At 41.0% G+C, this 22238-nt stretch overlaps 1 protein-coding gene and 1 pseudogene across 2 annotated transcripts; both read left to right on the top strand.

The window, feature by feature from the left end:
* The first annotated feature begins 1144 nt into the window (after window positions 1-1144).
* On the top strand, window positions 1145-4251 carry LOC117492796 (annotated as a pseudogene).
* A 982-nt stretch (window positions 4252-5233) lies between these two features.
* LOC117492377 (arachidonate 15-lipoxygenase B-like) lies at window positions 5234-20540 on the top strand. Of its 2 annotated transcripts, none has more exons than XM_034142618.1 (14): window positions 5234-5402; window positions 5588-5780; window positions 5866-5947; window positions 6057-6179; window positions 6281-6384; window positions 6457-6629; window positions 6733-6876; window positions 6958-7161; window positions 7282-7368; window positions 10307-10473; window positions 10861-10982; window positions 11398-11498; window positions 12159-12329; window positions 12428-12738. In XM_034142618.1, the coding sequence occupies exons 1-14, from the start codon at window positions 5256-5258 to the stop codon at window positions 12605-12607; spliced, it is 1998 nt and encodes a 665-aa protein (XP_033998509.1). In that variant the 5' UTR covers window positions 5234-5255; the 3' UTR covers window positions 12608-12738. The 2 variants fall into 2 exon arrangements, with proteins under 2 accessions (XP_033998509.1, XP_033998510.1); XM_034142619.1 differs by lacking the exons at window positions 10861-10982; window positions 11398-11498; window positions 12159-12329; window positions 12428-12738 and adding exons at window positions 15318-15439; window positions 15846-15946; window positions 19961-20131; window positions 20230-20540 and having other exon boundaries at window positions 5241-5402.
* Window positions 20541-22238: the final 1698 nt, after the last annotated feature.

Genomic DNA, 22238 nt, shown 5'->3' with positions numbered 1-22238 from the left:
AAAGTGACAGAATATAAATTCTCTTAATATATTGTTGATAAAGTGGTTATGGAAACAGAATACTTTCTGTGTTATTTCAGCAGTAGCATCTTAGATGTGCATCTCAGTTGCAGACGTTTACATTTTTCAGTAGTCTCTGCACAATTATCAAAATACAATTGCAACCATGTTAGATGTAATGAAATAAATGGTCAATAAACGTCCTTTATGTCTGTTCGAGATATTCAGCATTAATTGCACTGTAATACTTATCTTTATCATTAATTATTTTCACACTATGTTTTCAAGAACTCATCAAGCTTTGCCCTTTTCTACTAATGATAGGAAATCCCACAAGCACTCTGTACACAATCAGATATCAGATATAAATGTTTTGATTGGACAAAACCTTAAGATTTCTTTTTTATGTTTCTTCCTATTTGTTCCAAATTAATATTGTAAGCTCTGGGCTCAGATCTCAGCAAGCACTGTGACTGACATCTGGTGGTCTGAAGTAAATATAGCAGCCATTTACAAGTGGGCTAAAATCCCTGGTACTACACCAAACCTTATATGTGTGCAACAAAAGTTTTAAAACACTACTATCACAAAGTCATCATGCAACAGAAGATCTGACACAACAAATTGAAACCGTGCTCTCTGTTTTTTTGTCTTATCCCATCTCTTATATACTGACAATATTTGCTCTTTTTGCTTATTTGGCAGGACAGTGGATTTTCTCACACTCAGAGATGGTAACAGGCATGCGCTTAGGGCCCGCTTTCCAGCCAGTTTCTGTGGGGTGACGCATTCTGAAGTGAGGCAGAGCTCATCTGTGCCTCACCTCACCCCACAGTAAATGGCTTGAGCGCGCTGACAAAATAAGTGGCCGCGCTAAATTAGTGCCCGCGCTCCAGCAAGTTACTGTGAGCTTACGAGAGGCAGAGCACGTCCCTGCCTCACTTCTCATTGCTCCCGTAGCGGAGCTCGGCAAATTTGCTGATTTTGACTATAAAATGCGATTGGAATCATACAGAAATCACATTTACACAAGATCAGTGGAGACATTTTATTATTATTATTATTTAGTTTTTCTTTAATTGTTTTCCCGTTACATTGGAGTATGACAGGTGAGGCTCTGCCTCCCCTGCCTCCACTGACTGCACGTCGCTGGTGCCCACTGATGAGGGTCCCCTGCCTAAACAGAGACTATGGCTGCCCCGCCAACCTGGTGCGTAACCAAATGTATGCTCACCTCGATGTGTGTCCAGCTGGAGTGGTGTGCTGCACTATGGAGTGGAACAGATGGCCCGTTAGCTGCCTGGACTACACTTCCTATGAAAGCCTGAGCCGTGGAGTGGAGGAGGTGGAGCAGCTAGACATGGCACTTGCTCTTCAGGACCAGCGTACACTACTCGAGTCCCTCAAAGTGATTGCCTGCAGAAGGAGAGCCGTTTCTCCCTGTTAGTAAGGAAAACAGGGAAACGGGCTCATCTTCGCCTACATCCGCCCCTGAGGCCTCCACCGTTATTGATACAGCTTCACACTCATCATCCTCACACCAGCCACAACCTCCCCCGTCAGTTTTGGCAAAGGAGAGAATTGCCAGTGGAATTAATGGCTTGAATGAGGAGCACTTCGGTAAACTCTACGAGGCCACAGTGGAGACAGCAAGAAGCTTAGCTGCTGCTTTGGACTTTGTTAGCAATGCCAACTCTGTTGACAGCAGCACAGAGTGTGTGAACAGTGGAGCTGCTACTCCGATGAGTACATTGAGCGACAATGGAGACCCTAAGAATGAACTAGAAATCAAAACACCAGTAGCCGCTGATGGTTTAAATAAAAAAGACATGGAGGTGCAAAGTGTCTGTTCTAGCTGTTTGATAGGAAATGGGGCTCTCAAAGGAACAGATCCAAAGATTTTAAAACCTGCAAATGGACCACTGTCGGGAGCAATGGAGGCCTTTCCTGTTGAGGTTCAAGATGACATGAACGCTGGGGTTTCTGAGGAGCCCGTCACCCCTCAGATGGCATCTCCGGTGCATGTCAGACAGGGAGTGGCACCGAGCGCTGGTCATGTGTTGCTTGAAGACAGGGGGCTAGCTCTTTTAGAAAACCATGGGCATGATCGTAAATTTCACAACTACAATTTTTTTAGGGGCCAAGGCCAATGTTCATTACCTAATGGACGGAAAGGTTACTTCAAAGACAGGTCACTGTATAGATTGCGACCGAAAATGGAGGACAAGGCAGTAGATACCTCAGATTTGGAGCAGGATGAAGACCCCATGGGTCTGGGAGAAATCGATCTGATCACAGCAGCGCTGTTCTTTTGTTTAGAGGAGTCCAGAGAGTGTAGAAGGATCTCTGACAAAGTCTATGTTGATGGCTACCGTGTTGACTTTGGCACACAGACTTTCACTTTCCCTGCAGCCATCTTGGTTACCAACACTAGAGTCGGGGACATAGCTTCTGCATCTGCCTGTGACCATGCGGCCCCCCCAGCTTTCCTACCCCAGCCCTTTCCGCACTCTCCGCCTCTGCCTTGTCTTGGAAGCTCTGGAGGTCGAGGCAGTCCCACATAACCGCTACCTCCCTCCTAACCCTCACTACCAGCATATGTTCCCTTTCGTCTGTGGTCAGTCATTGCGCAGGGACCAGTTTTCTTCCCATTTCATAAATGTCCATGGTGACATTCACGCTGGTCTCAATGGTTGGATGGAGCACCGCTGCCCGCTGGCATACTATGGCTGCACATTCTCTCAGCGAAGGTTTTACCCATCCAACCAGGGGACCAAAGTGGTTCATGACAGGCACCTCAGGTCCTTTGGGGTTCAGCCTTGCCCAGGGGCTCAACTTCCTGTTGATCTCCAGTCGGACCAACTTAGTGGGCTTCCCATTGAGATATTGTGGCATATAGCTGGGTTCCTGGACAGTTTCAGCCTGTGCCAGCTGTCTCTGGTGTCACGGACTATGAGGGAGGTGTGTGCCAGCCTCCTCCAGATAAGAGGCATAGTGGAGCTGCAGTGGGAGCGAAGACGTTGCCCTGGTACCCCTGGCACTGTATAATGGCAAATCAAAAATAGAGTGAGTAGAAAACCTGTATTATAAAGTTACTGTATGTCAGTTATTTTTATATTTCCTTTAATCTGTATCTGAAATCTGAGAAAAGTCCTTTTGCAAAAGGAAACATTTCAAATAGCTGATGGAGCTCTACAGTAAATGCTACAATATTATACATAGCCAACATAGACTAAAGAATAATTACTTCAAATCTGTTTGAAATAGATAGATTTTTCTGGAGGGTGCCCCTAACATATATAATGTTTGTTTAGGATAACATTTTACATTTTTGTAAATCAATGTAAGCAGTAAGATAGAATAAGATTTTGGATGCTGTAACAAAAGAAGGGAATGCAGCTTCACAAAATGATTAGTATGCATTGACCTCTTCATTCAGTAATCCTTTTTTATTTATTTATGCAGGTGTGGAGATTCAGCACTGCCTTCAGCCCGGTGTCATCATGGGGTTTCAATGATCTCCCCAGCATGTCGAACCATCTCAAGAAGTGTCACTTCAACACAGCAGAGCACAAGACGGAGCCCGTTCCCCTTCCTGCCATGTGCACTGCACGAGATGGACAGTCGCTGCGCCGCGTCCTGCGTCACATTAACTCCTGACTCGACGCGGCTCGCCTCTTGCTTCTGCACGGGAGTCACTGTGGGAATATGTGGATGTTGCAATAATAGATTTTCTGTCATTAAAACAAATAACTCTACCTGTAATTCACTTGTGATGAAGCCTTAAAGAAATCACACCATACTTTTCACAATGAAGGTCTGTGTTTGTGGGTGTCCCTATGACGAGAAAAAAAAGAGTTAGCATGGATTTGTGCTGAAAGTTCCACTTTATTTTGGTTGGATGAAAATATATATATTTTTGAAGACAAATATGCACAACAGATTGATATGATTCTATAAGATATACTGTATAACTGTTTTCCTTTGAGTAGTAGCCATTGGGGAAAAGCAGATTGTTGGTTATGTTGCATTATCTCTGTGTTACAGAAACTTTGCCAGCACTTTACACAAGATTTGCTAATCCTTTCTTTGTTGATGTGACCATAAATGTTCAGTCTTTCTGATCCCTATAGCGGGTGTCAACCCAGGGTGTGTCAGGACATAAGTCAAAACAGATGGATATTAATGTGAGGACAGCCTGACAACGCATGTGATTTACTACCATTTAATAAAGTCTTTATAGCCTTCTAAGTATTTGTTGAATTCTTCAAATCACTCACAAAATGAAAATGTAAAATGTTATTGTTTTGCTTTATATGTTAACATCCAATTTTCCATTTGAAAACAAACTGAAATCTTTAATATGATGAAGACATAGCATTGAACACATCCACATTTCTTCTTACAAACTGACATGCCGTCCAGTTTCAACACTGCATGGTGAAATACCTGATCTCAGCTAGTTACATAAAGATCTTTCCTTCTTATATAATTTCTATAAAACACCAATACCATATTATCATCCCAAACATAGACAGTTTTGGTTAATTGCATGTTAATCAGCCAAATCTTATTACGTGGCTCACAGATTCTCTGAAAATATATTTCCATTATTCTGAAAAAAGCCTCAAACCAATGTAAATGTGGTCAAAACTATGAACATTATGAAGAATCAAACAAACATGTGAACATTACATTTTAATAAAGCTTAACCCGTTAACTTTTCTATGTTGTTTTGGTGTGTGGCCATCCTTTTTATTAATCATTTCCAAGATATGGCATGTGTGTAGCTGCGGCCTCTGCTGGTCACTTCTGAATGTATTAAGATACCTTAAAAGTTACCTAAAGATACATTTATGAATGGCACTTATTCTAAATAGTGATAATAAGAGCAACTTCACTTCCTTACTGTTTTAATGTGTTTAAGACAGATTCTCACTCTGGGCCTCTTTGATGGACTGACCTTATAGAAAACAACTCTGAGGTCTCAACACTCTTGATTAGGGAATGCTCAACACCTGTGATTTCCTTTCAAATAGCTCAATCACAGTCCTGCTACACCTGTGTGGTGGTTCAACTGAAAAGGTGGGTTACCTCTCTATGGGGCTTTATCAGTTCAACAAGAACACTCATGATTGTGCATGTTGGATGCGGTCATATTTGAACGTTTTGGAGTAGAGAAAAGCTATGTACTGCATGTAATCATTGTTGTTTGTTATCCATTGTGTTTCAGTTGTTGAAGCTAGCCAGGCATTATGGCAGAGTACAGTCTGAAAGTGACCACAGGAAGCATGCTGCATGCAGGCACATTTGATAACTTGTATGTTACCCTGATCGGTACTGAAAGGCAATCGGAGTGCACTCAGTTGACGAGTTTGGGATTGGATGATACAAATGGAAAGGTAATTGGTAAAACTAAATTAATTGTAATACATACAGTATCTTTTTTTCTCTTAACATTATGAAAGAGTTGTTGTTCCAGCATTTGATTTGAATTCAGGACAAAAGTTAAGGGTGGAAACTGTTTGGTAGAAGCTTAATATATGCCCATATTGAATCCTGAATGCATCTTCCTTTACAACACCAGGTGGGAACGTTTGCTGTGACTACACTTTTTACGTTGGGATGTCTTCTCTTCCTAAAAATGGAGAAAGATCCTTTGGAAAAGGATTGGTTTTGCTCCACAATAGTGGTGACAACACCTGAGGGGGATGAAATGATTTTCCCCTGTCACCGTTGGCTTTCCAAGGGGGAGTTTGTGTTGTTGAGAGGGGGAAGAGGTTAGTGAAGTAATTGTTAGAAGCTATGTCATGTACATTTTAAGCACATTTAAGAATGTACATGTATTTCTTTGAAAACACACAGCTACAAAGGCTTTTGAAGATCTCCATCCTAAACTAGTAGACCAACGGAAAAAAGAATTGGTTCAACAAAAAATAATTTACAAGTGAGTTTTCAATCAACTTAATTTTGCAGTGTACCAAGGTGCACCTCAATGACTGTTGATTGGGATTTATATCTTTTTGTATCTCTTTATTTCCTGTTTTACTCTGCAGATGGGCTTCGTATGCAGAAGGATTGCCATACATGGTGGATATCAAAGATAAGAATGCTCTTCCTGCAGAAAGTAGGTTTTCATTCTCAAGAGCCTTTGAACTCCAAAACTCAAAAAAAGAAATGTAAGTGCCCTAACGTACCTTATTTTGAAGACCAAGTGTCTAAAACAAATATCCAGTGCAATAACAAGTGATTTCTCTTCTCTTTTTTTTCTCTTAACCAGATATGCTGAGTTCGAACTAAAAGGTCTGACAGATTTGAATCAGCAGTTTGAAAGCTTTGAGGCCTTAAAGATGGCCTCATTGGTTAAAAAGACACCATTGGCAGGTAGGATCTCAGTAAAGTGTTTCACTGCTCTGTTAAACACCTTTTTATACTAATACATCATTTATGTCCCAGAGTATGTGTCGGAGCACTGGAAGGATGACGACTTTTTTGGATACCAGTTTCTCAATGGAATCAACCCCTTCATAATTCAACGTTGCTCAAAGCTGCCATCCAACTTCCCCTTAACAGAGGAAATGGTTCAACCTTTTTTGGCCATAGGAAGTTCTTTGAATGCAGAGATGAAGGTAAAGTGAATTTCCAGTGTATTTTAAATACATTTTTTTTAGATGTGTTAAACATTGTCCTCACTTGGCACTTATCTGTTTTATAATAATTTGTTTCCTACAGAAGGGCAATATATTCCTTGGTGATTACAAGATCATGGAAGGTCTTTCCACAAAAGTTATTGATGGTAAACCCACTGTGGTGACTCCTGCTCTCTGCCTGCTGTACCTAAATCCACAGAAGAAACTACTCCCCATTGCAATTCAGGTTTCTCATATCTCGTGATCTCAATTAAGTTTTGTTTTTTTGAATACCTTCTACAAAATAAAAAATTGTCCCCACCCTCAGCTCAGTCAGCAACCTTCAGAGGAGAACCCAATTTTCCTGCCTACCGACTCGGAGTCTGACTGGATGCTGGCCAAAATGTTTGTAAGGAGTGCAGATGCCCTCCATCACTTATTAGTCAGTCATTTGCTGAGGACTCATCTACTGCCAGAAGTTTTTACAATGGCGACACTTCGCAACCTCCCAAAGAATCACCCCCTGCACAAGGTAAGCCCTATTTATTTTTTTGAGTGCAGTGTTGCAGGCCATATGAGATGTGTTTACTTGAATCAGCTCAATGATATTACAGTAGGTTCATTACTGTCACCTATGTCTTCTTTCTTACAGCTGCTGACCCCCCATCACCGATTTACCATTCCTATAAACATACTTGCTCGTGAGACTCTTTTAGGCCCTGGTCAATTTTTTTCAAAGGTATGACTTTTTAATATATTTTTAAAAATGGAAATCATACATTAACAATTTAAACAACATAGTCAATTCTATAACTGTTTAAATATCTTGATCAAATAAAAAAAGTTAAAGCCTTTTATTGTAATTGTACAAAGACACAACGAGATTCAGAGTGCAACCCTGTCCCAGTGTGCAATAACTAGACATACATAATATTAAAACACGGCAGTTAGTCAAAAAGATATTGTAGGAGCCAATTAACACTGTGGGTATAAAGGTAGGAACCAATGTTTGTGGTTAGAGGTTCCGCCGGAAGCCCATACAGTTTTTGACCACATGGAGAACACTCACACAAACACGGGAATACAAACATTCATTGGCGTTTTTATATGTACAAAAGTGGTGGGGCACGAACAACTTGGATGTGTTTGTGTATGTATCAGGGTTGCCAACTCTCACGCATCTGGCGTGTGACACACGCTTTCACTCTCAATCTCACGCTCTCACGCTGCTCAAACTATTCTCACGCCAAAAACAAGAATACCGAAGACTAGAAACGGTTTTGAAAACTTTTGTCACGTAGTGATCGTCTTCTCAATAGAACATCTTTGATAATGTCTTCTGGCCAATCAGAATCACGATAACGGCGTGGTGTTGTTGCAGGAAGTCCCGACGGAGAATACTTTTGCGGTAGTACATCTCTATACATCGATACAACATTACGTGTTGATAGAAATCAACACGTAATGAAATAAGACCCCACGGTTTGATGATTGATAGGTGTGTGGGCTGTCTTTCATTTTGACACACAGAACAATGGGGGCTATCCACCCTTATCCACAATGTACAGTAATTCACACAGCCGCTTCCCTCTTCTCTCTGTGAGGAGCAGCAGGTTCAGCTTTCAGAACAAAGTAACAAAAAACTAAAATGGCATTCATTTTTTTAAATATGTCATGTAGTAATAGATTTATTTATTTTTCTTCTCAAGAGAGTACAAGAATGTGTATTTTATGTTAGTATTTCAAAAAATCTCCTGGGGGAGACTCCCCCCCCAGACCCCCCTGCAGGGGTTGAGTTTTCAGCATGTCAACTCTTTCACTTGTGGGGAAATTGCAGGATTGGCTCCAGGTCGCCCTTTTTATTTACTACAAGACAAATGTGCCTTTTTATTTCATACAGTTCAATTTGGATTGAGACAGGGAAATAATCTAAACCTCACGCGTGGCGTTTCACTGTCGGGGGGAGCGTGTATGCAATTACATTGCAAATACTGATTTGAGCCCCACCACTGTATGGGTTAGCCCTACCATAGATTACGCAACAAAAATACTCTGGAGCCGCAACTGCCGACCCGTATTGCGCATGCGCAGATCTAAGATCCAGTAGAAATGATAAAAAAGTAAAAGTCTGCTGGTTATTGTTCTACTAGGCCAAAATAGAGTCAAAGAGTATATGAGAGTGAGAGTGTGTTAATTAATATATTTGGCAGTTTGGAGTAAGTCTGTAGATTTGTTTGTGTGTGTTTCATGTATAGGCCTCTCACGATAATTAATTTTGTTGGATACATTTTCCCGGAAATTATTGCGATAAACGATAATATTGTCGGCACCGTTGTATGACCATTTTAGACCACTGACATAATGATAATATATAATAATAATTCAAGTACATCCTTTCAAACTGCTAGTCACATCCTCATGTAAATGGCAATTTATCGAGGTCAGAAAAGTTATCGAGTTCATTTTTATTTATCGTACGATAAGTCAATTAATTGCTTATCGCGACAGGCACACAATAAAACAGTGGAAACAAACATGTTTGACTTTCATTAGTGAATGAAACTGTGTGCCCTTTATAGTCTGTGTCCATTATTGTGTATTTGTATATATATCCTATATATATGCTAAGGTCCCGCTGCTGACACGATAACAGTCATTTCGTGCGCATATGTGTAATTAAACCGAATTAAACCCATGATATCAAAATCTCACTCCAGCCAGGTACCCAAAGTTGGCAACCCTGATGTATAAGCTTCTGGTGCTTTTTTAAACGCGTAAACAAATGGCTGTAGGCTATCCATGGTTCCGATAGAGAGAGGGGGGGGGGGTATAAGGAAAACAGACACTCATCACCGAGGTCACAATATCAATCGATCCAGCAGAGCTATAGGCAAAACACAGAAGATCAACAAAAGATATGACTTAAATGAACTTACCAAAGCTGAAGTAGATGGTCAACTTCATTTTCTTTCCGTTTGACTGATTTGAATCGCTATACGCTCCTCTCGTCTCCTCTTCACAAACAACTACTATTTTCGCGGCACACGTACTTGCAGCCAATCGGCTCTCTGAATTATGAGATGACGTTTGGTAGGTATGTCAGCACAGTGCCTCTATGGTGTTTATTCTTTTGCCGCACATATTGAATCGAAAAATACTCTGAGCATGCGCAGTGTAGTTTTTACAGCAACCATTCACTTTGACAGAGAGAGAGGGGCTAGATCGGGGCTTGACCCACGTCGCTCAATAGGCACACTGTAGACACTAATTAGAAGAACACCGACTAAAACAGCAATGTACAGACAAATCGGATGATTAAACATGATCTTAAAATATATTTTAAGATGTATTGTGTTTTGCATTTCTTTGGAATTATTATTTGAATTACTTTCTGCTGACACTAGGTGGGGGCTTTTCTGTGAGAAAATGAAGCAAATTAAATGGACACCAGTCAAAAGGAAATCAATGGACTGTATTTAACTGGAAACTTTGTATCAGACTTTTATTCACCTGGCAAACTTTGTGTGCGTCAATTACGCCAACATAGCGGATCCTCAGAGGCTTAAAACGTTGGCTTAGCCTCTACAGATATGTTTGGGGTTTTAACGGTGAGAAATGTTATGTAGAGGAAAATGAAATTTGTGCATTTGAAATGTAGCCAGTATTTGTTGTTTCAGACTTCACTTGATAAAGAGGGACAACTAGAACTAATGAGGAGGGGGCTCTCCAGAACGACCTACAGCTCCCTCTGCCTGCCGGAAAACATCGCAGCTAGAGGACTAGAGTCCATCCCCAACTTTCATTTCAGAGATGATGCACTGAGGCTGTGGAGCATCATCAACAGGTGACTTTCTGCTTGATAGCTGTCAACCCTGGTGTTTGAGGATTAATGCCATTATATGCCACATTAGACAAAATAGGGGGACACATATTAAAACTAAGTATTAAGATTCTGGACTTTAAATTGGATATTGAAGCAACAATCTCAAGATGTCACACTCGTAGATATGGGGAAATGCAATTCACATCCTGATAGGGATAGTGGTGGTCTAATGGATAGTGAGGTGGGCTGAAGATCGGAAGGTTGTAAGTTCAAATCCCGCCAGGGATACCACCACTAGTGTGCCCTTGAGTAAGGCACTTATGTCCTTAGTTACTCCAGGGAGAATTCGCTTTGGATAAAAGCGTCAGCTAAGTTAAATGTAATGATACTGGTACATTTTGTCCTCAGCTTCATCCAGTCAATGGTGGCATACTATTATCCATCTGACAGTGAAGTGTCTGCAGATTCTGAGCTCCAGGAATGGATCAATGAGATATTTTATTATGGATTTCTGGGGAATGGTGACTCAGGTATATATATTTGTTGTTGTATGCTCCTTTCAAAATGTTTACATGTGTATGTAAAAGCCTAAGGCCCTGCAGTAGTCCTTTTTTTGTTAGGGGCAGATTGTAGAATATCATGTAAATTGGCTTTAGACGCCAAGTCAACCCCCTCCCTTCACATTAAGTTTTAACTTGTCTTAAATGGATAATCTATCTTTCCAAAAGGCTTTATCTTGATTGGATGATGATATTTGCTGTAAAACAAATGTTAAGAAACTTAAACAAAGTATCACATTCTGAAATAGACAGTAAGTAGAATGATGAATGCATGTAAAAACAAAAGCTGGTTATTACATTTTGAGATTTTTAAAAATATACAAAAGTAGGATGAGATGCTCTGTGAGAAATGTGCAGTAGGCTTTTAACCAAACATTCTTGATAGGATTTCCTTCAAGCCTTCAGACTGTGGAGGAACTTATCCAGGTCGTCACTACAGTGGTCTTCACGTCATCAGCTTCACATTCTGCAGGGAACCGTGGACAGGTAAATATTACATTTTTAGAAAAAAGTAGTAGAGTAGAATCTAGTTTTTTGGGGATTTGAATGTTCTTGTGGGTGATGAGGTCACCCTCAATGTGTACTGGCTATCATATAAATGTTTAAGTTCTTCAAATGTGACTATGCCGTGCATCCTATAGTTAGACGTCAGTGTTTTGATCTCTACAACTGCTTGTCCAACACTTCTTCTAAAGTCCCAATGTGTTGGTGCCATAATGACTGGTTTTGTGCATGTAGTGCTCCTTGCCCTCAAACCATTGAAAACCAGAGATACAACAAGGGTAGAAAATCAGGCTGGAGGAGCTTGCATCTTAGTAGTTCTTCTAGTTTAGTGATTGTTATCTCTCTTTTGCTGATCCCACAGCTCCATTAAAGTATGTAAGAGGACAACCACTAACCATAACCTAAAGTTCAATGATTTAGTGTTACACCTCTTGTGTTTTGTACACATACAATTGCAACATTTTACATTGATAGCTAGCTGGCTCAGTTGTGAGCAGTAACAGCTTACTTGGTAACATTATGGGTGAGATTAAAGTAATTCAACATTCATCTCTACCATAAAGAAATTAGGAGAACAAATGAGATTTATTAATGTCAAACTATACCTTTTTTTATTTTAACCCTCAAGATTTTTTTTTTAAGTTTGACCATCTAGGTTGGATTCCCAATGGTCCACTTAGCCTGAACAAAGCTCCTCCAACTACAAAGGAACAGTCAAGCATGGAGGACATCTTGGCATATCTGCCCAAAAAATCAAGCGCAATACTTGTAATGTCATCTACATGGCTGTTCAGGGGGAATTTCAGTGATTTTGTGAGTATCCTGCGTTACATTAATCACAAAACCAGTAACTCTACCTTTTCAAAGATTTCCCATTCCCTTGCATAACATTTGGATTTTGTCCCCGTCAGGAACCCCTCGGTACTTATCCTGAGCAACGCTTTGCTGAGCCTGCAGCCTTACAGATGATCGAAGATTTTCAAGCAGTGCTGTCCTCCCTCAGTGTGGCTATTACCAAGAGGAACTTAAAGCTTGAGCTGCCTTTTAATTATTTGAACCCAAAAGAAATTGAAAACAGTCCAGGAATTTAATCTTGGTATTTGACCAAGAAAATACTTTAAACTGTGGCTCAAATAAACAACCTGCTGTCGCTTTGTTGTCCAATGTACTGCCATCTTGATACTGTAATCTTATCTTGAAAGTAAAGTTTCACATATTTATATTGTTGTTTTTGTTGATTGCATCTCTTCACCAAACCGTTCAACTGCAAGTATTCTAAAACCAAATGGTTAAAATTGTAAAGACCAATGGCAAATATCTTCATTAAGTAGGTTTTCCTGATGTAAGGGTTGAAGGAAAGTTGAGGCACAGGTGTTTAGTAAAATGAGACTTTTACTCCATTGCTTTGTTACCCTTAGATTATGTTCAGCAACTTCCGATATCACCTTTAGTACAGTATAAGGCTACGGTTTTTATGGTCATCAAATACAATTATTAATCTAACAGACTTGACACTATCAAATTTGCTTTTTTTTTTTTTTAAGTCCGGTCAGAATGAGCAGAGGGAGGTTAGCAGAAACTGTAGCAGCATTTAGTGTGGCAAACAAAACTCAACACAAACAGTGCTGCATAACAAACTCGTTTCACAAGCTGCATCTGTGCAGCAAGTTCAGTGTAAACTAGTGAAATGTTGTCATGTTGTGTGCCTCGGGCTGCAGCTACCAGGATGCATGAGCAGGATGTATGCATGTTGACACGTAACTGTTGTCTCAGCATTCTTGTTTTAGCTCACAGCAACAATATTTGGTAAAAATGTACTTAAAATACAGCTTTAATGCAACATCAGTCCGTCTATGCCTTCAAAAGACTCATCCTTGGAAAAAAGTATTGTCCCACTCTGCAGCTTCCCTGTCATTCAATGCCTCTTCAAGGTTTAGATACAGTTACGAAGAGCTGGTGCTTGTTTTATAATCTGAACCTTATTTTTTTTTTACATTTGTTTTACACTTTAAAAATACCGAAGTGGGTGGATGGGACCATCAGTTTTTTTTTGACTAATTTATTGAAGATGAACATATTCAGGGTGTGCTTGCTAATATTTGTTGCTAGATTGTTTTGAATTTAATATGTTACCCTCTTTGAACAAACTTGCTGATCCCTTCCATTACTCTCAAACTAAATGCTTCCTGATAAATAACCTCACAGGATTTTGAAAACAGTATGGATGTTTAACTTAAAGGAAACCTATCATGCTATATTTAAATGATATATTGTAGGGCCATACCTATATAAGGTATATTTATACATTTCTGTTTTCAAAATACCAAACAGATCATGCATTTTAGCCATGCCTCATTTCGCTCCATGTGCTGTTTGCTGTCTACGGGTCTGATTCTCCTGACCACGCCCCCCTGCAGGAGAGGGGAGACGTGCTCTGATCAGCTGCTGGGCTGTCAGAAGAGGGGGAGAAAAAGAGATCTCCGTGTTTTATTATATAGTCGTTATTCATTTGTTTTCAAGCTCAATAAATAACAAAGACCTTTGACCGGCACTTTTCTAATTTTGTCCGGAAGATTTAAACTTTAACGGACATCTTGACCGGCGAAACAAACTGAAACTGAAACTCTGCCGCACGGTCCCCTCGTTCCTTGGAAGAGGCGGAGAGGTGGGTGTTTGTCATCTGCTGGTGGACTAACCGGAGAGAATTACAGTGCTTGCCTCGACGGGGAGGGATTGCATTGCAGCGGGAGCAAACGCTTGCCTCGGGGAGGGAGAAAGAAAGCCACAGCGGAGAATAAACAGAAGGGTAACCATGGTACTGTAACCAAGTCTTCTTCGCTGCTTTTGTGGCAGACTACAGCGCGACTTACAGGCCTGGCATATGTACTACAGCGTCTCCAGCGCTTTCGAACGGCAATGGCCGTGGCTGTCTCCTCCTGATTGGTGGAGTTGTCCCAATAGCCGTAGCGCCACCGTCCTGACGTCAGGACAGTGTTCAAATCTGGATCAGTTTTTATCAGATCCGTTGCAGCCCCTTTTTTAGAGATTTGGGTATGGAGGAAAATAGAGAGGGTTGTGTTTTCTGACACTTGGTGAGTTCCCTGGAACACCGGGGACACATATTCATGTATAAAAGACGTACAAAAGTGCATTTTGCATGATAGGTCCCCTTTAATCTTTGAATAGTCAGTCAGTACTGTTGATGCTACATCTACAACAAATCACAAGACTTCACCTCAAGAAACAGCAAGAACTTGCATATAGGTGCAGGGAACTAAAAATCAGACCGAGAGAGTAATGAATCGGCATTTCAGAGAGTTAAACAGAAATGTGTACTCCATCTAAATACTGAGCCGTGCATCCTATAGTTAGACGTCAGTGTTTTGATCTCTGTACAACTGCTTGTCCAACACTTCTTCTAAAGTCCCAATGTGTTGGTGCCATAATGACTGGTTTTGTGCATGCAGTGCTCCTTGCCCTCAAACCATTGAAAACCAGAAATACAACAAAAAGGTAGAAAATCAGGCTGGAGGAGCTTGCATCTTAGTAGTTCTTCTAGTTTAGTGATTGTTATCTCTCTTTTGATGATCCCACAGCTCCATTAAAGTATGTACAAAACATCAAAGAACATCAATATGTTTTGCGCCTTTAAATATAGTATGACTCTTCACTTTTCTTAATATTTAGACAATCCAAATACAGCAAATAAAGCAGTAGCTGAACACTTGGTGTATTATTATATAGTATTTAGCTTTGGGCTAAAGAATAGCTGATACTGGTACATTTTATTGTTGTCCTCAGCTTCATCCAGTCAATGGTGGCATACTATTATCCATCTGACAGTGAAGTGTCTGCAGATTCTGAGCTCCAGGAATGGATCAATGAGATATTTTATTATGGATTTCTGGGGAATGATGACTCGGGTATATATATTTGTTGTTATATGCTCCTTTCAAAATGTTTACATGTAAAAGCCTAAGGCCCTGCAGTAGTCCTTTTTTTGTTAGACACAGATTGTAGAATATCATGTAAATTGGCTTTAGACGCCAAGTCAACCCCCTCCCTTCACATTAAGTTTTAACTTGTCTTAAATGGATAATCTATCTTTCCAAAAGGCTTTATCTTGATTGGATGATATTTGCTGTAAAAAAAATGTTAAGAAACTTAAACAAAGTATCACATTCTGAAATAGACAGTAAGTAGAATGATGAATGCATGTAAAAACAAAAGCTGGTTATTACATTTTGAGATTTTAAAAAATATACAAAAGTAGGATGAGATGCTCTGTGAGAAATGTGCAGTAGGCTTTTAACCAAACATTCTTGACAGGATTTCCTTCAAGCCTTCAGACTGTGGAGGAACTTATCCAGGTCGTCACTACAGTGGTCTTCACGTCATCAGCTACACATTCTGCAGGGAACCGTGGACAGGTAAATATTACATTTTTAGTAGAATCTAGTTTTTTGGGGATTTGAATGTTCTTTTGGGTGATGAGGTCACCCTCAATTTGTACTGGCTATCATATAAATGTTTAAGTTCTTCAAATGTGACTATGCCGTGCATCCTATAGTTTGACGTCAGTGTTTTGATCTCTACAACTGCTTGTCCAACACTTCTTCTAAAGTCCCAATGTGTTGGTGCCATAATGACTGGTTTTGTGCATGTAGTGCTCCTTGCCCTCAAACCATTGAAAACCAGAGATACAACAAGGGTAGAAAATCAGGCTGGAGGAGCTTGCATCTTAGTAGTTCTTCTAGTTTAGTGATTGTTATCTCTCTTTTGATGATCCCACAGCTCCATTAAAGTATGTAAGAGGACAAAACCACTAACCATAACCTAAAGTTCAATGATTTAGTGTTACACCTCTTGTGTTTTGTACAAAGTGTACACATACAATTGCAACATTTTACATTGATAGCTGCAGTGGCGGCGCCAGGGTATGGCTGGGGTAGGCTACAGCCATACCAAGAAATGGCTTAGCCCTACCTTAGCCACACCATGAAAAATTATGTTAAAGTAAGCAAATTACATTAAATAATAAGCACGAGAACACGGCTTCCTCCCGGGGTCATATTTCTCCCGCATTTCCCGACAAAATCAGATTTAGTCACGACTGTTTCCACTCGGACTTGAATACAGCTGTACCATTGTTTGGTTTCCATGGTAGCGCGTCTCTTTAGTAGCGCGCGCAACTGAGAGTCTGAGAAGTCAGATCAAAATGCCTCCGAATGCAATTTGAATAGACAGCCAATCAGAGCAACGAAACGTTGGGTCTGCGTCATGCATTACTGATTGATCATACGTCACGTTCACAGTGAAAAGTCCCTAAACTCGCGCCGAGTAAATTGCACAGACAGCAGAACCTTTATATTTCGGATGGATACATTTGTTCTTAAACGCCCTCGCATTGAGGTACACGACGAACAGGTGCCAGAGTCACACGACCCACCTGAAGAGGATGCCAGCCAGCGGGGACCCGATGGGATTGGAGAGGCCAGAGGTGGCGAAGATGAGGAAAATATGGAGCAGGAGGCCGCTAACGTTAGCAACATCAGCCAAGGACCTGAGGCTGTTAGCGACATTAGCCAAGGACCCGGAGATGGACCAAAACGTCCCATTCGAAAAAACTATCCGTCAAGACAGATTGGAAGCCAGCAACGGTCTTTTAATGGGGCCTGGTTTGACACATACAGCTGGGTCGAATATTCAGTTGAAACTGACTCAGTGTTTTGCTTTGCCTGTCGTCATTTTTTGGGTGCTGGGAAGCGATTCCATTCCGAGCCTGCCTTTACCAATGGCTTTAAAAACTGGAAAAATGCAACAGGAGCTTTCAAAAAACACAACGGGAGTGCAGCACACAGGTGTGCCATGGAGGCATGGGCTGAATTTAAACAGACAACGAAAGATGGCTCAAGACTGGGAAACATGATTGATACAGGTCATTTAAAACTTGTGAAAGAAAACCGTGAGTACATGAAGGCCGTGGTGATGTCCTTACGTTATACTGCATGTCAAGGCATTGCACAGCGAGGTCACCGGGAGCAGGAGGGTGAGGAGAACTCGGTTAATAGGGGAAACTTCCGAGAGCTGCTACAATTAATTGGTGAATTTGACGTGACTGTAGCAAAGAAACTGAACGACAATCCTCAAAATGCTAAATACACACATCAAGACATCCAAAACGAGATTTTCCAGATAATGGCAGATATGGTGCGAAGTGAAATAAGTGCAGAAATTAGGGAAGCTGAATGTTTCGCCCTAATGGTTGACGAAACCAAAGATGTCAGGAAAAGCGAGCAACTGTCCATCGTTGTACGTTATGTTAAAGGAGAACAAGTGCGTGAAGAATTCCTGCACTTCAGACGCACAGAGGGCCTGGACGCCGACTCGCTCCTCAGTACCATCAAACAGACGCTCAGCCAATGCAACATCGACCCACACATGTGTGTTGGACAGTGTTACGATGGGGCTGCTGTCATGTCGGGATGCAAGAACGGAGTACAGCAGAAGTTTAAAAAGGAGGTGCCAAATGCTGTGTATATCCACTGCCATGCACACAGATTAAACCTTGTGTTGGTCGACGTGGTCCGCAATGTTGAAGCAGCAGCCTACTTTTTTGAAACTATACAAATGCTGTACAACTTCTTCGCCAACTCAGTCGCCCATGATATTTTCCTCAAGAAACAGAGAGAAATGGAGCCAACTTCACAACCAGTTGAACTTAAGAACCTATCGGAAACACGCTGGTCATGTCAATATACAGCACTGGTGGCTATCCGCAAATCACTGCCTGCAGTAAAGGCAACATTTACAGAGATCATGTCTCAGCCCAATGCGCGGAGGAAAACGGAGGCCAGAGCGGTGAGTGGACTAATTGATGAGCAGTTTGTCTTGCTTCTTACGCTTTTCGAGGATCTTTTCCGTGTCACAAAATTCATGTCTGACCAGCTCCAATCTCCCAGCCTTGAGCTGTCCTCCGCAATGGACTTGGCTGATTCGGTCATAGCGACACTGACAGACAGACGCGCAGAGGAGTCATGGAGGGAAATTCGGGACAGAGCAAGCGACCTGTGCACCAAAGCCAATGTAAATCACAATGAGACACCCGAAAGGAGACAGGCACAGCCTCCTCGACATCTACAGGAGTTTGTTGTGGAAGCCCAAATTGAACGCACACCAGTTACATCCCTAGATGCGCTGCGCACAGAGTGTTTCTACCCAGTAATCGACAGACTTGTGGTTGAAATGAGAAGACGTTTCTCAACAGAGGCCGGTGGTGTCCTATCCGGAGTCTCGGCACTCAGCCCCAAACATGCATCCTTCCTAGACAATAAATGTCTGCAACCCATGGCCAAGTTCTATGGAGTGACGGAAGAGAACCTGACCCCAGAGCTACACCAGGTTAATCGCCTACTGGAAAGAAAGAAACAACAGGGACATGATGAACTGAAGGACACAGCGGAATTCCTGGCTTTAATGCGACCCTACAAGGATGCCTTTACGGATTTACACAGACTCATATGCATATCCCTGACTCTGCCTGTGACCTCTGCTGGCTGCGAACGCAGCTTCTCCTGTCTCCGTCGCATCAAGAATTATCTAAGAAACAGCAGTGGTGATGCACGGAACAGCAACCTGGGCCTGCTGGCTATCAATAAGCAGAGGAGTAAGGCACTGGATGTCCAGCGTGTCATTGACATTTTCGCTTCCAACCACAACAACAGGCGGATCGTGCTGCTTTGAGAACGTCAATAGTGAGTTTTGCATATATTTTGTAATAATGGGTCATTTGAAAAAGTGTTTTGTATGACAATAGAGACACAGGCCAGCTGTTGTGTGGTCTGCCTGTCTGTCTGTCTGTCTGTCTGTCTGTCTGTCTGTCTGTCTGTCTGTCTGTCTGTCTGTCTGTCTGTCTGTCTGTCTGTCTTTCTCTCCCTCTCCCTCTCCCTCTCCCTCTCTCTCTCCCTCTCCGTGTCAATTCTATATGCCAATTTTTCTTGTTTCTGCCGCTGCGTAGCATGTTGTAACAACGTGGAATTAGCAGAATAGGCTATTGTATTGTTTAACTCACACCTGTTGCTCTCGATGTAATTTAGCTGATAAAAGGAGACTAATAAAAGCTAATAAAAGCCTCACGCGTGGCGTTTCACTGTCAAGGGGTGCGATATAGCGTGTATGTAATTACATTACAAATACTGACTTGAGCCCCACCACTGTATGGGTTAGCCCTACCATAGATTACCCAACAAAAATACCCTGGCGCCGCCACTGGATAGCTGGCTGGCTCAGTTGTGAGCAGTAACAGCTTACTTGGTAACATTATGGGTGAGATTAAAGTAATTCAACATTCATCTCTACCATAAAGAAATTAGGAGAACAAATGAGATTTATTAATGTCAAACTATACCTTTTTTTATTTTAACCCTCAAGATTTTTTTTTTAAGTTTGACCATCTAGGTTGGATTCCCAATGGTCCACTTAGCCTGAACAAAGCTCCTCCAACTACAAAGGAACAGTCAAGCATGGAGGACATCTTGGCATATCTGCCCAAAAAATCAGGCGCAATACTTGTAATGTCATCTACATGGCTGTTCAGGGGGAATTTCAGTGATTTTGTGAGTATCCTGCGTTACATTAATCACAAAACCAGTAACTCTACCTTTTCAAAGATTTCCCATTCCCTTGCATAACATTTTGATTTTGTCCCCGTCAGGAACCCCTCGGTACTTATCCTGAGCAACGCTTTGCTGAGCCTGCAGCCTTACAGATGGTCAAAGATTTTCAAGCAGTGCTGTCCTCCCTCAGTGTGGCTATTACCATGAGGAACTCAAAGCTTGAGCTGCCTTTTAATTATTTGAACCCAAAAGAAATTGAAAACAGTCCAGGAATTTAATCTTGGTATTTGACCAAGAAAATACTTTAAACTGTGGCTCAAATAAACAACCTGCTGTCGCTTTGTTGTCCAATGTACTGCCATCTTGATACTGTAATCTTATCTTGAAAGTAAAGTTTCACATATTTATATTGTTGTTTTTGTTGATTGCATCTCTTCACCAAACCGTTCAACTGCGAGTATTCTAAAGACCAATGGCAAATATCTTCATTAAGTAGGTTTTCCTGATATAAGGGTTGAAGGAAAGTTGAGGCACAGGTGTTTAGTAAAATGAGACTTTTACTCCATTGCTTTGTTACCCTTAGATTATGTTCAGCAACTTCCGATATCACCTTTAGTACAGTATAAGGCTACGGTTTTTATGGTCATCAAATACAATTATTAATCTAACAGACTTGACACTATCAAATTTGCTTTTTTTTTAAGTCCGGTCAGAATGAGCAGAGGGAGGTTAGCAGAAACTGTAGCAGCATTTAGTGTGGCAAACAACTCAACACAAACAGTGCTGCATAAGAAACTTGTTTCACAAGCTGCATCTGTGCAGCAAGTTCAGTGTAAACTAGTGAAATGTTGTCATGTTGTGTGCCTCGGGCTGCAGCTACCAGGATGCATGAGCAGGATGTATGCATGTTGACACGTAACTGTTGTCTCAGCATTCTTGTTTTAGCTCACAGCAACAATATTTGGTAAAAATGTACTTAAAATACAGCTTTAATGCAACATCAGTCCGTCTATACCTTCAAAAGACTCATCCTTGGAAAAAAGTATTGTCCCACTCTGCAGCTTCCCTGTCATTCAATGCCTCTTCAAGGTTTAGATACAGTTACGAAGAGCTGGTGCTTGTTTTATAATCTGAACCTTATTTTTTTTTACATTTGTTTTACACTTTAAAAATACCAAAGTGGGTGGATGGGACCATCAGTTTTTTTTTGACTAATTTATTGAAGATGAACATATTCAGGGTGTGCTTGCTAATATTTGTTGCTAGATTGTTTTGAATTTAATATGTTACCCTCTTTGAACAAACTTGCTGATCCCTTCCATTACTCTCAAACTAAATGCTTCCTGATAAATAACCTGACAGGATTTTGAAAACAGTATGGATGTTTAACTTAAAGGAAACCTATCATGCTATATTTAAATGATATATTGTAGGGCCATACCTATATAAGGTATATTTATACGTTTCTGTTTTCAAAATACCAAACAGATCATGCATTTTAGCCATGCCTCATTTCGCTCTATGTGCTGTTTGCTGTCTACGGGTCTGATTCTCCTGACCACGCCCCCCTGCAAGGAGAGGGGAGACGTCCACGCAAACTCTAACCCATGCGTACGCACTAAGCACACAAACGGGAGAGACGAGAAACTGCGACACCGTTGGCAGAAGGAAGAATGGAGAGAAATATGTGGAAATAATACCATAAATAAAATGTTACCTCTCATTTATCAAATATGAAGAATTCATTTTCAAACATTGATTAAAGCCAATCTTTAAATGATTAAACAAACGCCTGTTTGAGACTCCTCAGTGCTCACAAAAACATAACTTGGAGAAATAAATAAATACGGATATGCTATTTAAAACCACCTCGAATATGTTGCGTTAATGTTATGAAATGTTTTCTCATAAATGATGCGGTAAGCAGGAGGACAGAATTACGTCTAAACTGACGCCGTTTTGCATTTCTATAGGTTGTCGATACGAGCATGGTTTTATATACTATCACGTTTAATCGTGTTTTATGCCGTTTGCCAAGACTTGATAAGTCGCTCGTAAAACACAGGAGGTATGGAAACTAAGAACACCATATGTGGTAAATTGTACA

This window comes from Trematomus bernacchii, unplaced genomic scaffold (assembly GCF_902827165.1).
Source record: "Trematomus bernacchii unplaced genomic scaffold, fTreBer1.1, whole genome shotgun sequence".
NCBI classification, from domain to species: Eukaryota; Metazoa; Chordata; class Actinopteri; order Perciformes; family Nototheniidae; genus Trematomus; species Trematomus bernacchii.
The sequence above is the reverse complement of the archived record's forward strand: the minus strand, read 5'-3'. Positions and strand labels throughout refer to the sequence as shown.

What these genes read in the sequence shown, in the direction of transcription:
- LOC117492377 (XM_034142619.1), top strand. Translation starts at nt 5,256, where the DNA reads ATGGCAGAGTACAGTCTGAAAGTGACCACAGGAAGCATGCTGCATGCA. An exon ending in TAAAAAGACACCATTGGCAG is followed by an intron (nt 6,385 to 6,456) that starts GTAGGATCTCAG and finishes TTTATGTCCCAG; the next exon opens with AGTATGTGTCGGAGCACTGG. An exon ending in TACTCCCCATTGCAATTCAG is followed by an intron (nt 6,877 to 6,957) that starts GTTTCTCATATC and finishes CCCCACCCTCAG; the next exon opens with CTCAGTCAGCAACCTTCAGA.